Source organism: Sorex fumeus, unplaced genomic scaffold, assembly GCF_029834395.1.
Source record: "Sorex fumeus unplaced genomic scaffold, SorFum_2.1 ptg000058l, whole genome shotgun sequence".
NCBI lineage: Eukaryota > Metazoa > Chordata > Mammalia > Eulipotyphla > Soricidae > Sorex > Sorex fumeus.
The window spans coordinates 17657053-17672876 of NW_026606115.1; the positions used below are offsets into that span (position 1 = coordinate 17657053).

At 39.5% G+C, this 15824-nt stretch overlaps 1 protein-coding gene across 2 annotated transcripts; it reads left to right on the forward strand.

The window, feature by feature from the left end:
• The first annotated feature begins 71 nt into the window (after positions 1 to 71).
• Positions 72 to 10289, forward strand: PSMD10 (proteasome 26S subunit, non-ATPase 10). Of its 2 annotated transcripts, none has more exons than XM_056125761.1 (5): positions 72 to 191; positions 4076 to 4174; positions 6587 to 6733; positions 6829 to 6995; positions 9538 to 10289. In XM_056125761.1, exons 1-5 carry the CDS (start codon positions 78 to 80, stop codon positions 9689 to 9691), a joined length of 681 nt encoding a protein of 226 aa, XP_055981736.1. In that variant the 5' UTR covers positions 72 to 77; the 3' UTR covers positions 9692 to 10289. The 2 variants fall into 2 exon arrangements, with proteins under 2 accessions (XP_055981736.1, XP_055981737.1); XM_056125762.1 differs by having other exon boundaries at positions 6829 to 6916; positions 9538 to 9660.
• The last annotated feature ends 5535 nt before the right edge of the window (positions 10290 to 15824 follow it).

Genomic DNA, 15824 nt, shown 5'->3' on the forward strand with positions numbered 1-15824 from the left:
CGTTCTCAGGATTGGCCGTTGGGGCAAACCACGTGAGGCGGCGCTCGTTACGCGGTGCGGAGATCCCGGGAAGGAAAATGGAGGGGTGTGTGTCAAACCTAATGGTCTGCAACCTGGCCTTTACCGGACAGCTGGAGGAGTTGAAGGAGAGGATTCTGGCCGACAAATCCCTGGCTACTAAAACAGACCAGGTAAAGCAGGACCCGGCTTTTCTGCCGCTGACGGCGTCAGGCCGTACGAGGCTGCGTGGCCGGCCCAGGCTAAGGCGTGTTCAGGGGAGCCCGATGCCCCCGCCCCCTTGATGGCCCATCTTTATCCCGGAGTTGCCTTGAGACTTGGAATCTGGTGAACGCCGGTCGCCCCACACACCCCGTCAAAAAAATAGCCCAGTACTTAGGTCCTGAAGTTTTATTTCTTAGAATGCAGTTCGCGATTCCCAGAACTGCTCAATAGGCTTAGAAGCCCCTGAGAAAGATCGTGCTTGTTAAGGAAGTGGGTTATTTCACTAGTGATTGCGTTCAATGAAGCTCATGTTCTATAAATGCGTCATTGGTAAAAGGCCGTTGGCTAAGAGGGGATACAGCCGAGCGGAAGAACCAGGCGTTAATAATCTAATCACGAAAACGTATGTCCAATTACAAAATGCAGCTTGCGCGGGAGAGTTCACGTGTTGCTTTTAGAGCATCAAACGGAGGATCTGAGCTAATCTCTTTAGACGAGCAGAGTGCTGGCAGCTGTAAAGCCCGCAAAAAAAAAAAAAAAGAAAAGAAAAGGGTAGCAAAGATGGATGGTTAGCTAGGCCTTGAAAATCACTTTATCATTTTCCTGGGCACAGCAAGGTATTCCACGCAAACGAAGATCAAAAGTGAATGACTTCGCCAAGTGTTTCTTTCCAATCTCCTGTTTTAAGGTCCCTGATTTTACCCCCAAGCCTTTGGAAAGATTGAGGGTGTACCCAGTAAGCTAGATATTGGTAGCATTGCGTCCTTTTTGACGTGCATCACGCTAAGCCCTAGAAAGAGTGCGTGGTATTTATAAATCTCCATTTTTTAAAATTTGGGAACTTTTATTTTTTTTAACTTTTTATTAGTGAAACTCCATGTGGTACAGTTGTTGACCTTACTAATTTTTGTGCTTGGGTTTCAGTTATACAATGATTGAGTGCCCATATCGATTTCTCAAGCGGGCCCAGTAGCGTCACCATCATGAGACTTTATTGTTACTGTGTTTGGCATATCGAATACGTCAGGGGTGGCTTGCCAGGCTCTGCCCTGTGGGCGAGATACTCTCGGTAGCTTGCCGGGCTCTCCGAGAGGGGCGGAGGAATCGAACTCGGGTTGGCCATGTTGGCTGCGTGCAAGGCAAACGCCCGCTGTGCTATTGCTCCAGCCCAATGTACAGTATTACATGAAATACATAATAATTGTATAGAAAAAGTGTATATACAATAATATATAGCTAATATATCACTGTAGTGATAGCACAGCGGTAGGGCATTTGCCTTGCATGCCGCCAGCCCAGCCCAGCCGAGTTCAATTCCTCCACCCCTCTCAGAGAGCCCGGCAAGCTACGGAGAGTATCTCACCCACACGGCAAAGCCTGCCAAGCTCCCCGTGGTGTATTCGATATGCCAGACACAGTAACAACAAAGTCTCACAATGGAGACATTACTGGGCCCGCTCGAGAAAATTGAGGAACAACGGGAGGACAGTGACAGTGAGTACCCATCCCTCCACTGGTGGCCATTCCCCACCTCCAATGCTCCCAGCATCCCTCCCACCCACCCCCCCACCCTTCCATCCCACCCCACCCCACCCCTGTGGCTGGGAATTCTGTTTTATTCTCTCTCTCCTTTTGGGTGCTGTGGTTTGCAAAAGAGGCATTGAGTGGCTGGCTATCATGTTCGGTTTATAGTCTATTTTCAGCATGCATCTCTCATCCTGGGAGGGTGCTCCCAACATCCTTTACTTAGTGCTTCCCTCTCTCTCTGAGCAGCCTTCTCCCTCAGCATGTGCGGCTGGCCTCCAAGCCATGGAGTGAACCTCCTCGTACTTATCTTGGCTAGTCTTGGGTGTTAGTCTCCCAATTTGTTACTTTATATTTCCCAGATGAATGCAGTCTTTCTATGTCTGTCCCTCTCTGACTCATTTCACTTAGCATGTAAATCTCCATTTTTGTCTTCTCGGGAAGAGAACTAGAAATCAGGAAACTTTTATTCTAGAACTTTGTTACTCAACATGAAGATGTCCTTTGCTTCTACCTCATTTATCTTTTTGTTGTTGTTTGGGCCACACCTGGTATTGGTGAGGGCTTACTCCTGACTGCGCACTCTGAGATCTTTCCTGGTGGGACTCGGGACCACGTTGGTTGCTGGGGAATCAAACCTGGGTTGGTCACATGCAAATACAGTATCTGCTATACTTCAACCCAATCTTCATTATGTTCTGATAATGTTTAATAGTATTAGACAAAGATTCAATGATGCTTGTATTCCTTCATCATGCAGAAGGCATGGAAGGGAACGGGGGAGGTAGTCAAGATCAAATGACTTACAAAACAATCACATATATATGGATTTTTAATGGATCCTTATGGAATAAGCTAACAGAAAAAAGCCACGTGGAAGATAATTGGGGAAATCTGAATACAGGCTGGGTATTAGATTTTATAAAGGTGTTAATTTTAATAAGTGTAACAATAGTTTCATAGCTACGTAAGAAAGTGGTTTTAGTTTTTTATATGCTAAAATATGTAGGGATGAGGTGGCTGGCATTTAGGATTTTGTTTTTTACAACCTCAGCAGGGAAAAGATTAGATGAAAAAAATGTGGGGATGGTAGACGTGAGTTTCTCTAACATCCCTCTGTTAAGATAGGTGAAACTTTTTGTAATAAAGTTCACAATAGCATTTCTTTTACAGAGGGCTAAGATGCATCAGTCGCTGCAAAAAGAGATTCTTTGGGGCCAAAGAGATAACTCAGAGCTAGCGCGCATGCTTTGCATGTTAAGATGCCCAGGTTGGATCCCTGGCACTGCATGATCCTTCAGACAGCAAGACCGAGGATACCAGAACACCACCACATGTGACCCAGATACCCCCAAAAAGGGGCATAGAAATTGTACGTAGGTTAGGATGCATATGGTGCCCAATCTCTAGCACTACGTAGCCTCCCAAGCCTGGTATAGCTCTGCAGGCCCCAAGCACTGCCAGGATATCCCTGGTGATCCTCAGCACAGGTAGGGTCTGAGCAGCACCGCATCCTCCACACTGGCTCTGAACCACATGACTTTTTGGCCAGGTGTCACTGGGAGTGACCCTAAGACCCCACAGCTTTGTTTGGAAGCCACCTCCTGTCACCTTCCCCTACTCACCTCCCACCCCGTGCAGAAACAGAATGGAGAGATTCCCTTTGAGAAACATGGCTGACTCTGGCTAGATTTTTTAAAAGTAATTTTATTGCAAAACCAGTATTGTTCTCTAATTTTGTCATGTCGTTTTAAAATGACCTTCTAGTTTGAGCCTTATTTTGAACATTTCGTCCCCATAAGATAATATTTTTTCTTTCTAGAACATCTAGAAATTTCTGAGTCAGAGAGTTTGTGTCCCAACTTCACCAATGTTTTGCTATGTGAACTTGAATACATTGCTTACTCTGAGGAGCCTTAGTTTCCCTATCTATAAAATGGGAATAATATCTACTGTATAGTTAATAGGGATTAAATAAAATGACACATAAAAAGCTCCTAGCTTAGTGTCTGATGGAGAACTTCATAAATAATGTAAAACACTAAAGCTTCATTTCTGCCAAAGTATTAAAATTGTTTTCTTGCTCTACTGTTCTCAGGGCTATATTTTCTATCCACCCCAGATTCTTCTAGGTTACATAAAACTTAGGTTTCTTCCTTAAATTGGCAAATAATATGGTTTAAGATTACGTACATGAGGATGCAGTTTGCGCCAATCTTTTTCCAAACTATAGATTTGTTATTTCAATATTTTTCTCTGTTTTCTTGCCTTAGTTCTTGTATTTCTTTTCAAGGATGTTGATTTTATAGTTTTTCTTTTTCCCTTGTAGGATAGTAGAACTGTATTACATTGGGCATGCTCAGCTGGTCATACAGACATTGTTGAATTCTTGCTGCAACTTGGAGTGCCAGTAAATGATAAAGATGATGTAAGTACTCAGCAAAGTTGGTAAGTCCTCCATTATCTTTATGTAGCAGACTGGTGTTGTCTAAAGCCTGAGTATTAAGATCAAAAATATTGCTTATTCATTGAAGTCATATTTATAATAGCAGTTAAACATAAAAAACTCTTATGACTAGGAAATTATACTGTGACCCCTGTGACCAAGCATAGAACAAGTGCTTGCTTATTTTAGAATGTCAGCTTGCTACTAATATCCTGTCATTTAAAGTAAACATGCTGATTATGGTGTATTATGATGACCAGTAGGAGACTCCAGAACCTTTTATTATGTTGGAATTTGGGGGTAATATTGCTGAAATTAATGAATGCTTCAGTAGTTTTTTTTCTTGGTGTTGCTGGGGGATTAAACCCATGTCCTCATATATGCAAGGCATGTGCTCTACCACCGAGCCACATCCCTGACCCTCAATATCTCTTGTTACATATAGAAATTTATTGTTTATTACGTAATTGGTTATTATGATCACACTTGTGAAATATAGGATGGAAGATTTTTGTTGGTTTGGCTATGCAGCCATACCCATGGTTCTCTGGGCTTACTCCTGACTCTGCACTCAGGGATCGCTCGGGCTTGAAAGACCCATGGGGTGCCAGGGATCAAACCCAGGTTGGTCACACAGAGGGCAAGTGCCTTCCTTAGCCACTGTAATTATCTCTCCAGTCCCCCAGATACATTTTTATAGGAAAGGATACCTTTACACACTTGTTCACTGAACTGATATTGATAATAGCAGTGAAACAATGGAAATGAAGAGTGGTTGAATGCAGTAATTATCCCTATGGTAAAATAATATGCAGCCAATAAAGTTATGATTCCAAAGGACAGAACATTGCTCAATAAATTTAATAAGTAGAAATTTCAGAGCATGCTACTCAGTATTTTACATCCTATCACTCCAATTGGAAAACAAATTGGAATTAAATTTGTATATCAAATGTTATGGTATTGTGGGTGTTTTTCTTTTGTATATGTTCTGGTCTCCAAACTTCCCACAATGTTTAACAAGGAAAAAAACTTTTTTAATGTAGAAGTACTGCTATTTATTCAGCCATTGATTAAGCTGATTGAATTGGGCTTGAACTCCACAGGAAAAAAATTTTTATGTCAATGATTTTTCAACCTCTGATCCACAGACTGATGCCAGTCTCCTGTTATAAAAATATCAACAACTATTGTTTTAAGCCATTCACATGTAGCTGTTTTGTAAACCCTGCCAAAAAGTTATCATTAATCCCTAGGCCTTTTCCTTTAGTTTTTATTTCCCCATTTTTTAACTCATAGTTGCTATTGTTGTTTTTTAAATTTTTGAGACTTTTTTCTTTTTTTTTAATTTTTATTAGTGAAACACCCATGAGGTACAGTTGTAGACTTACAAATTTTTGTGCTTGGGTTCCAGTTATATAATGATCGAGTACCCATCCCTCCACCAGTGCCCATTGTCCACCACCACTGATCCCAGTATCCCTCCCACCCCTCCATCCCTCCATCCCTCCATTCCCCCCATCCCACTCATCCCACTCTGCCTCTGTGGCAGGGCATTCCATTTTGTTCTCTTTTGAGACATTTTTATTTGAACTTCCAAGCAGCTCTTTATGCCACCAGTTGGAGTAACAGTGGGGGTCTTAACAGGAAACTCTCCCAACTCCCTGTACTCAAGTTATCAAATATAGCTAATAGACCTGGCTTGATTTAAAATGTGGAGACGGGAAACCTTCTTGAGTGTACCATGATGATAGCACTGCACCGTAGCACTGTCCTCCCATTGTTCATCGATTTGCTCCAGCCAGCACCAGTAACGGCTCCATTGTGAGACTTGTTACTGTTTTTGGCATATCGAATATGCCACGGGGAGCTTGCCAGGTTCTGCCGTGCGGGCAGGATAATCTCGGTAGCTTGCTGAGCTCACCGAGACGGACAGAGGAATGGAACCCGGGTCAGTCATGTGCAAGGCAAATGCTCTAACTTCTGTGCTATTACTCTAGCCCACACCATGATGATACTAATTAAAAATATGAACATCTGGGGTTCTGGAGCAATAGTACAGTGGGTAGAGCATTCTCCTTGTATGCAGCTGAACTGGGTTCAATCCCTGGCACCCCATCTGATCACCTGAACCCTTCCAGGTGTGATCCCTAAGCTCAGAACTGGGAATAATCCCTGACCACAACTGGGTATGGCCCAAAACCCAAAACAAAACAAGAACATCTGCTGAATCAGAACTTTTTTTGGTTGGGGGAACATATGGGTAAGATATTAATCCCTGCCATTTGTTTCTTTTTTTTATCTGTTTCTTTTTATACCACAAATTTGTTTTTCATGAGCTCAAGAACTCAACTTAAAATTCTTTTCTGAGTATTTTCCCTATCTCTCTTGCAGGCAGGTTGGTCTCCTCTTCACATTGCAGCTTCTGCTGGCCGGGATGACATTGTAAAAGCCCTTCTGGGAAAAGGTGCTCAGGTGAATGCTGTCAATCACAATGGCTGTACTCCATTACATTATGCAGCATCCAAAAACAGGCATGAGGTAGAGTTCTATTCCTCAGCTACTTTCTTTTGAGTTCTAAATATGTCTGTGACTACAAATAGATCTCTGCGTTGTTTTCTTCTCCATCTTTCCAGATCGCTGTCATGTTACTGGAAAGTGGGGCTAACCCAGATGCTAAGGACCATTATGAGGCCACAGCAATGCACCGGGCTGCAGCCAAGGGTAACTTGAAGATGATTCATATTCTTCTGTACTACAAAGCTTCCACAAATATCCAAGATACTGAGGGTAACACTCCTCTGTAAGTGACAAGTAGCAGTCATTTGTGTTCTACCTGATTTTAGGCCCCTTTGCACTAATTCTTACACATAATTAATTTTTATTCTGCTCATCATTGAAATCCATTTATGCAAAGAAATTGGAGAGTTACTCAAAAGTATGAAGATAAAAATTGCTTACTATTTTATTACTCATAAAAAACCATCGATGATATTTGTATGTGTTTTCTCCCAGTTTTTTATGGGCACATGCCCATATCTTACATTTTAAATTTTTTTTTACAAAATTAGAATTATACCATACATATAGTTTTATAGCTTGTTCTTTTCATGATAATTGTATAAGGACTTTGCAGTGATAAGTGGCTATATCCAGTTCTAACTTTTGGATGCGCCATAATTTAATCATTCCTTTCTTTTTTAGTTTTCTTCAATACAAATAATGTCCTAAATACAAAAAATTTCAATAAAATATGTCAATACAAATAATGTCCTCAATACAAAAAAATTGTCCAACCTCTTACCCCCTAAAAATATTTCACCATACTCCTAATGATTATCTTATTAAAGATTCCTAGTAGTAGAATTGCCAGGTTAACAAAAACACACATTTTGAGACTGTTATTATATATTGCCATATTACTTCCAGAGGAGTTGTAACACTATACACTACTAGCAGCAGTTTGAGAGTACTTATTACCTCCTCCCCAACACTAAAATACTCTTTTTAATATGTGAAAATGTTTCACTGTTATAATTTACATGATCTTTTATTAAGCATTTTTTGCTTATGACTAATTACATTTCTTCTTTGAATTGTGACTTCTGCTCCCTTTTCTTTGGAGAATTAATTTTTTAGTGATTTTTGTAAGTGCCCTTGACTATGACATAGAAAAAAATATTAACCTTTTCTTCCATCAAGCCGAAAATATTTTCCTGGTTTGTTTTTTATAGTATTGCTCATAATTTTTTAAAAAATATGATGTTCTCTAATTCTGCAGATCCCAATTTAGTCCTCAGGACCACATTGCCCCCCCCCAAGTACCACTAGTGTAGCCCCAACTGTTCCTTCCCCCAGACCCCAGAAGTTTCCTACTTCTATGAAGTCATGTTTATTCATGTTCCCCATGACTAGAAATTCCTTTCTCACCCTGAAGTTAGTTAAATATTCACTTGTCTTTTACCGCAGGCTTTCAAAATGCATTGGTTTGGTTTGGGTTGAGAATTTATTGTTGTTGATTTTCATTGAACTCAAATCCAGCTGGAATTGATTTATGTGACTGAACTGACACTATTCTCCATCCTGACCTTTACTTTGTAATGCTTTTCCCTCTCCATTATATGGTGCCTTTTCTGACCCAGAAATTGAGTCTTTTTCATCCAAAGTGAATTTTAGTTTTTTCACTTTGACTTTAAGCTACTTTTTTGTTGCTTGGGGGCCACACTCAGCAGTTCTCGGGGCTTACTCCTGGCTCTGAGCTCAGGGATCACACTTTGAGGTCTTGTGGGAACCCCAGGTGGTGTTGAGGATCAACTCTATTTAGAAAGATTAATTACACAATCTAGCTCTTCTGTCCTTGAAAGTCAGAGTTGCTCAGAAGATAATATTGGAATCAGATACCTCTAGGTATCCACAGGGGCCTGGGAAGAACCTAGGATTTTGGAATAGCTGTTTCCCCAATACAAACTTGACCAGTTGCCAACTACGCTAAGTATTTTTTATTAAGTAACATGGGGGAAGTTTCTAATTCTTACTGTGTCTTAATTTCCTCTTCCATAATATGAAGATAAAGATTTCTTCCTTGCTAGACTGCTGCAAGATTTAAAATTTTTAAAAAAGTTAAGTCTCTAATAAATACCCTGCTTGGCAGAGTGTAAGGACCTAAAAAGATCCACCCCAACCCCACTTGGTAACTGCTTATCATAGGCAAGGGCTTCAATTCTGTCAATTTTAACTGTACACGACAATATCTTGCCAATTAATAAGGTATATTATAAGGATCAAGTGATAAAATCCTTTAAATTGTCCTACTAAAGTTTAAACCATGCATGGGGTTAGAGAGATAGTGCAACAGATAGTGTGCTTTCCTGGCACATTGATGGACTGAATTTGATCTGCACCATCCCATTTGGTTCCTTGAGCTCCCACCAGGATTTTTCCCTTAGCACATAACCAGCAGTAAGTTCTGGACACTGATGAGTATGGCCCAAAATAAAAAAAAATTAAGTCATGCAAATTGTTAGTAGCAGATTATGAATTTTTACTTTTCTAATTTCTTACCCAGAATTATTGCATGTGTTTTGTTAGACAATTTAGACAATTTCCTAATCCCAATAAAATAAAGATGGTGATCCTTAGGCTGGTAGGACCAGAACTATTGACTTATGATCTTGTATTACAAGGATGATTCACTGAATTTTAGCATCTAATAACCTTTTCTATGCAAATTGATTTTCTTTTCCTTATTAAAAACTTTGCCATACTACACTACATAATAGTAGACAGTTGAGACTGTGACATAGCATTGGTAGTGATTAATTGGTCTTTGTGGTCCTCTATTTCAGACACTTAGCTTGTGATGAGGAGAGAGTAGAAGAAGCAAAAGTGCTGGTGACCCATGGAGCCAGTATTTACATTGAGAATAAAGAAGAAAAGACACCATTGCAAGTGGCCAAAGGTGGTTTGGGTATAATACTCAAGAGAATACTGGAAGATTAAGCAGTTTGAATTTCTTTTTACTTTAAATGTTTTCTGGTTGTCCCCAGTATCTTGAAAACTATTGTATTTGTGCACAAGACACCGTGTATTAATGAAGTTTCTCACCTTCAGAGTCTTAGAAACATGCTGAGTATTGTTCAAGTGAGGTACTTGTTCTAATCTTGCACCCTGCTTTCCAGTTATTGGAAAAGCTAGAGATTGTTCTTCTATTGTTACCTACCATTTTGTATTGCATTTTGGTTCATTTTGAGTAAGTGATGCTGTGGCTGTTGTGAGTTTTCAGCATCTTCTTATGTACCCCGTATAGATCTGTCCTCCTGTAAGGCAGAGCCAGGCTAATAACAGCAAGCCAACTGTTCTGTCCAACATTTCTAGGTGAACTCTACAAGGTTCCTTGGTACAATTGAAATACTTCCTAATTCATGTTTTTAAGCTCACTCAGAGTCCTATGCCAAATATTTCTGTTTTGCAACAGTACAGTTTATTTTTCTTATAGGAAGAATAATATATTTTAAAGGACCAAATTTTAAGTTCAACAATATGTGTTACCCAGTTCAACATTGATAAGCAGTAAAATTTAATAAAAGGATTAAAGATACTAGCCTGTGTATTTTTCAGTGAACTATTTACAAAATAGAATGTATTATTTTAAAGGAAGTTTTAAAATATCCATGTTAAGTCATCCTGTTTTTTAAAAAAATCTTCAAATTATTTTGAATTACAGAGTAAAAAATTATTTTTGAGTTTCTGGTATACAGTGTTCCAACAGCATTCCCTTCAATGTTCCCAATTTCCCTCCCATCCCCCCAGCCTACCTCTATGGCTGGCACGTTTTCCCTCCTCTATTGTTTAGTATTTCCTTCCCTGACCTATCCTCCACCACCACACCCACTCCAGTGGCAAACTTCCTGCTGAAGCCCGTTCTCCTGCTCTTTTCTATTGCCTTTGGTGTTTTCTACTCCCGTACTGTGTTTCTTTATATCTGGCATATGAGTGAATTCATTCAATGTCTGCCCTTCTCCCTCTTCCTGACTTCACTCTGTTTGGTATACTCTCCAGATTCATACACATCGCAGCAAATTATGTGACTTTATATTTTCTTATGGTCTAGTAGTAAGGAAAACTAGTCTTATTAACATATGAAAAATGTATTTTGATTGGTATTTCAGAAGCAAAAAATAAAATTGAAAGAATTTCCTAATATTTCTTTCTAGTTAGTAGGACTTACTTAGTAAAGACATTTTTCACTTTTCGGTAACTCTAGAGTCAATAAAATTAATGAAGCGTGAACTACATATAAAATCTTTAAAAACAGTAATTTTCTGAATTGATAATTAAATGTGGAACAAAAAGGAAATTAATAAGTGTAAACTTGATCTTAATTTAGGGAAAATGATTATTAGTCCTAAAATCTAATGAACTCCAATGACTCTTCAATTGTGTTTTTAATTTGAAGCTTATGCAGCAGATATTGCTAAACTAAGTTGTTCAAGTGAGTCCACAAACTTGCATCTTAATGACCAGTAGCCAAAATGAGTCTGTTAAGCACAAACTGTTACGGATATATAAACCCTCTTAAGATAGTTTGTTGTTGATCTTCACAGGTCCTAAGCAGTCATCTTTTTGTGCTACTAAGTCTCAGAATATGCCAGCGGAAACATTCTTCTGTGTTTTTTGGTGTGATCAGAGAGAGGAAAAAATGGTGGTCCCTTCCCTATCCCAACTGCCTTATCCCCCAGCTCTTGTGTCTGGTAAGATCAGTTGGGATGATATATATTATAAAGGTTAAGGTGTTTGCCTAGCTTTCAGTGTGGCCACAACCATGATTTGATCCCAGCATCACCATTTGGTCCCCCAAGCACAGCCAGGTTATCCCAGAGCACCTCTCTCCCCAAAGGCCTGTATGGATTACAGATATTTAATTTTCATAAATAGTAAACACAGTAAGTTTATTGTCTGAGTAAATAGGCTTTATAGGTGTAAAAGAAAATCTATCCTTATTCTTTAATAAGTAAGACGGAGTCAATCCTCATCTAATTTGTAAGCTTATCCTCAGGTAATTGTACTTTTAAATGAAGGGGCTTGTTAACCATATTTAAATCACAGATTTTATAAACTAAGAATAGTAATTATCACAGACATAGATCAGATTGTTGTCTATTCCCTATTGGAAATTCCCTATTGTAAATTAGTATAAAGACTAATTCAAGAGCAGCAGTTGTTTAATACTTCTGAAATGAACTCAAGAAAGAGAATTTTTATTACAAAATTTAACTGAGACTATAAAATGGAAAAAAGTCTCCAATGGAGACGTTACTGGGCCCGCTCGAGCAAATCAACGATCAACGGGAGGGCCTTTACCTTTTTATAAAATGGAAAATTTACATAAATTTACATTATCAAGTTTCTGTTTGAGAGAATTCACAATTTCACTGAGGGTCTGTGAGATTCAAAGTAAGTCTGCATTTTAGTTCCATCATCTTTGGCTTAGCAATTTAACTATGAATTGTGTGGGTTACTTTCCTTTACAAATTTTACTGGTGGCATTGTAATTTACAAAACTTTATGATTGAGTTTCATACATACTGTTTCAATACCACACCCTCTACCAGAGTGTCTGTTTCCCTCTGCCATTGTATAATGTACCCCCTCAACTCACCTCCACCTCCCCTGCCCCATCATAACCCCACTATTTTAAGCTCAGTTCTGTAGACAGGTTCTCAGACTGTGCTGCCTTTGGCCATTTGTTATTCCCTTACTATGTTTCTTTATATTAATTGTTGTGCATTTATTTATTTTTATTGAGTCACTGTGAGAGACACAGTTACAAAGCTGTTTCTGATCAGGTTTCAGCCACATAACAATCCAACACCAATACCTCCACCAGTGTACATTTCCCACCACCACCAACCCCAGGTTCCCTACCGCCACATTATGGTTTGCAGTACAGATACTGAGGGGTAATCATGTTTATTCATTTACCTACTTTCAGCATGCAGTTCTAATCAGAGTGATCATTTCCAACTGTCTTTGTCATAGTGGCCCCTTCTCTATCCCAACTGCCTTATACCCCAGCACTTGAGGCAGGCTTCCAACCGTAGACAAATCCTCCCGACCCTTGTTTCTACTGTCCTTGAGTATTTATTAGTCCCAATTATTAGGTGACATAAATTTGCTAGTAGCATTGTTCTACCACAACTTTCTTGGATTCTGATTTATATTCTTTTTGACTGCTAAAAAACTGGATAGATGAAAGGTACCATGGTAGTTCTGTAATAATCCATTAACTATAACCCCTTTCAGAGCTTCATGCTTTTCTTTATACTGGTGAGGGAGGGGTTTCCTGGAACTTTCATCATTACTAAAATCTTAGTTTGGCTTTCTGTTTACACCAATATTGAAAACACATGAGGCATTATTTTGTTTTTGTTTTGTTTATTCTTTTGCTTTTTTGGTCACACCTGGCGATGCACAGGGGTTACTCCTGGCTCTGCACTCAGGAATTACCCTTGGCGGTGCTCAGGGGACCATATGAGATGCTGGGAATTGAACCCAGGTCAGCCGCGTGCAAGGCAAATGCCCTACCCACTGTGCTATTGTTCCAGCCCCATATGAGGCATTATTTTGGTCTATATTGGTTTGAATCTGTGAGATCCTCTAACTACTTTTTTCTATCATATCACTGTATGACTGTTATCCCTTTGTCTATCAATTTGCTCTAGCAGGCGCCAGTAACGTCTCCATTAGTCCCAGTCCTAAGATTTTATCAGCCTCTCCTGATTTGTCCTTCCCAATGCTGCTGTATTGGAGGCTCTTTGAGGGTCAGGGGAATGAAGCCCGTTTTAGTTATTGTTTTTGGCATATCGAATATGTCCCAGGTAGCTTGTCAGGCTCTGCTCTATCATACACATTGTAAAATAATAAAATGAAAAATTCCATGTGTTTCACTGAAATCAGTGGTGTAGTGCAGTTATAAGAGCATTATACTTGTAATAACAGAACATGGAATCTAATTCCCAACTTCATACATTCTCAGGTAGATTATTTTACCCTACTTCAAGTATGGGTTTTGGATGGGAATATAGAAGAATGATGAAACTTTTTTTGCATTTTGGAAATTTTATTAAAACAAGGTGATTTACTCAATGGAGTACTATGTAGCTGTTAGAAAAGATGAAGTCATGAAATTTACATACAAGTGGTACTACGTGGAAAGTATCATGTTAAGTGAAATGAGTCAGAAAGAGAGGGATAGACATAGAAAGATTGCATTCATCTGGGGAACATAAAGTGACAAAATAGGAGACTAACACCTAAGAGTGGCCGAGATTAGTACCAGGAATTTTGCTCTATGGCTTGGAGGCCAGCCACTCATGCTAGGGGAAAAGAGCTCAGATAGAGAAGGGAGCACCAAATAAAGGGTGTTGGGAGGATCCTCCCAGGATGGGAGAAGCATGCTGAAAGTAAACTATAGACCAAACATGATTGCCACTCAATGCCTCTTTTGCAAACCACAACACCCAAAAGGAGAGAGAGAACAAAAGGGAATGCCCTGCCACAGAGGTAGGGTGAGGTGTGGGGTTGGGGGTGGGAGGGATACTGGGACCCGTAGTGGTGGAAAATGGGCACTGGTGGAGGGATGGGTATTTGATCATTGTATAATTGAAACCCAAGCACAAAAATTTGTAAGTCTACAACTGTACCTCATAGTGTTTCACTAATAAAAATTAAATTAAAAAAATGCAATAGCTATTCTCATCATCTTAAAGAACAGAGCAATCCTGTTATTACTTAGTCATATACAATAATACACACAGTTCCTTCTACTGTCCTTGGTGGTCTATATGCTCTAATTTTTCAATAAAAGAAAACCACTGGAATAAAAACACGGCGATTTACAAAGTTATTCATAGTTGAGTTTTAGATATTCTGTATTGCAGAACAAATCCCATCACTAGTGTCAACTTGTCTACACCAATCTCCAGATTCGCTCCCAACCCCGCCCCCCTGCCCCCCACTCATGCACACAGCCTGCTCTCTTGAAGGGCACCTTTCTGAGTTTGGTTGTAGAAATAATCAAATGTGTTTTAAAATTGTTTAGTTAAAGAACTGTGTTTTACAAAGCATTGATACTTGAATTTTAGGCATATAATATTTCAGTACCGGTCCCACGATTATGTGTAAACTTCCCTCCACCAGTGTTTTCATATTCCGTCCCTATCCCCAAACCCTACCCCATCCCCCATCCTGTCAATACAACAGGCACATTACAATGTTCCAGTGGTTGCAGTTTAGATTTCATGTTTCCAGTGTTGTTGAGTCTTTGTTTTGGATATATGGCTATAACACTCACCCTTTTCACCAGTATAACTGAAGTCCTGACTCCTATTCACCAATTGCTTCCCCTTTCTTCTCCCCTTGATTTCTTTCCTTCCCTGTCCCTCTCCTCTCTGAACATTGGGGTCAAGGGTGATCCAGGCATCCCTCCTTTACTACAATACATTTGCTCATCCAATATTCTGTATATCACAGATAAGTGAGATCATCCTGTGTTTGTCTTTCTACTTATGGCTTACTTCACTCAACATGATAAGGAATGATCAAACCTTTAAAATCATTTACCCCTGCTTGTCTCCCTAACAAGAATGTAATTCTGCATCATCTCACCTGCCACCCAGTCACTGTCAGGACTGAACTATTGCATCTGCTTCTATCCTCAGGTGCACTGGGATTGAAAAAGTTGAGTACTTGGGTGTTGGAACATTATATGACTGAAAATCATGAACAATTTTGTAATAATGTGTCTCACTGTGATTCAATTGAAAAAGAAAAAAGTTGAGTACTATTGATCTCAAAGCTCATTGTTTCACCACACCTGGCAGTGCTCAGAGCTAACTCCTGGCACTGCATTCAAGGATCATTCCTTACAGGGCTCAAGGGACCATATTTGGTGCCTGGGATGAAACCCAGATTCTGATAATGCATAGCCCTACCCACTATAATATTGCTCCACCTTTCAAAGCTCATTTTATTAAATGCTTATTAAACCTATTACTCACAGGCCAGTGTAAAGGAATGCTGAAATTAACTTCTTTTCCTTTCGTCTTTTTTGTTTTTGGCTTTTGGTCTCCAC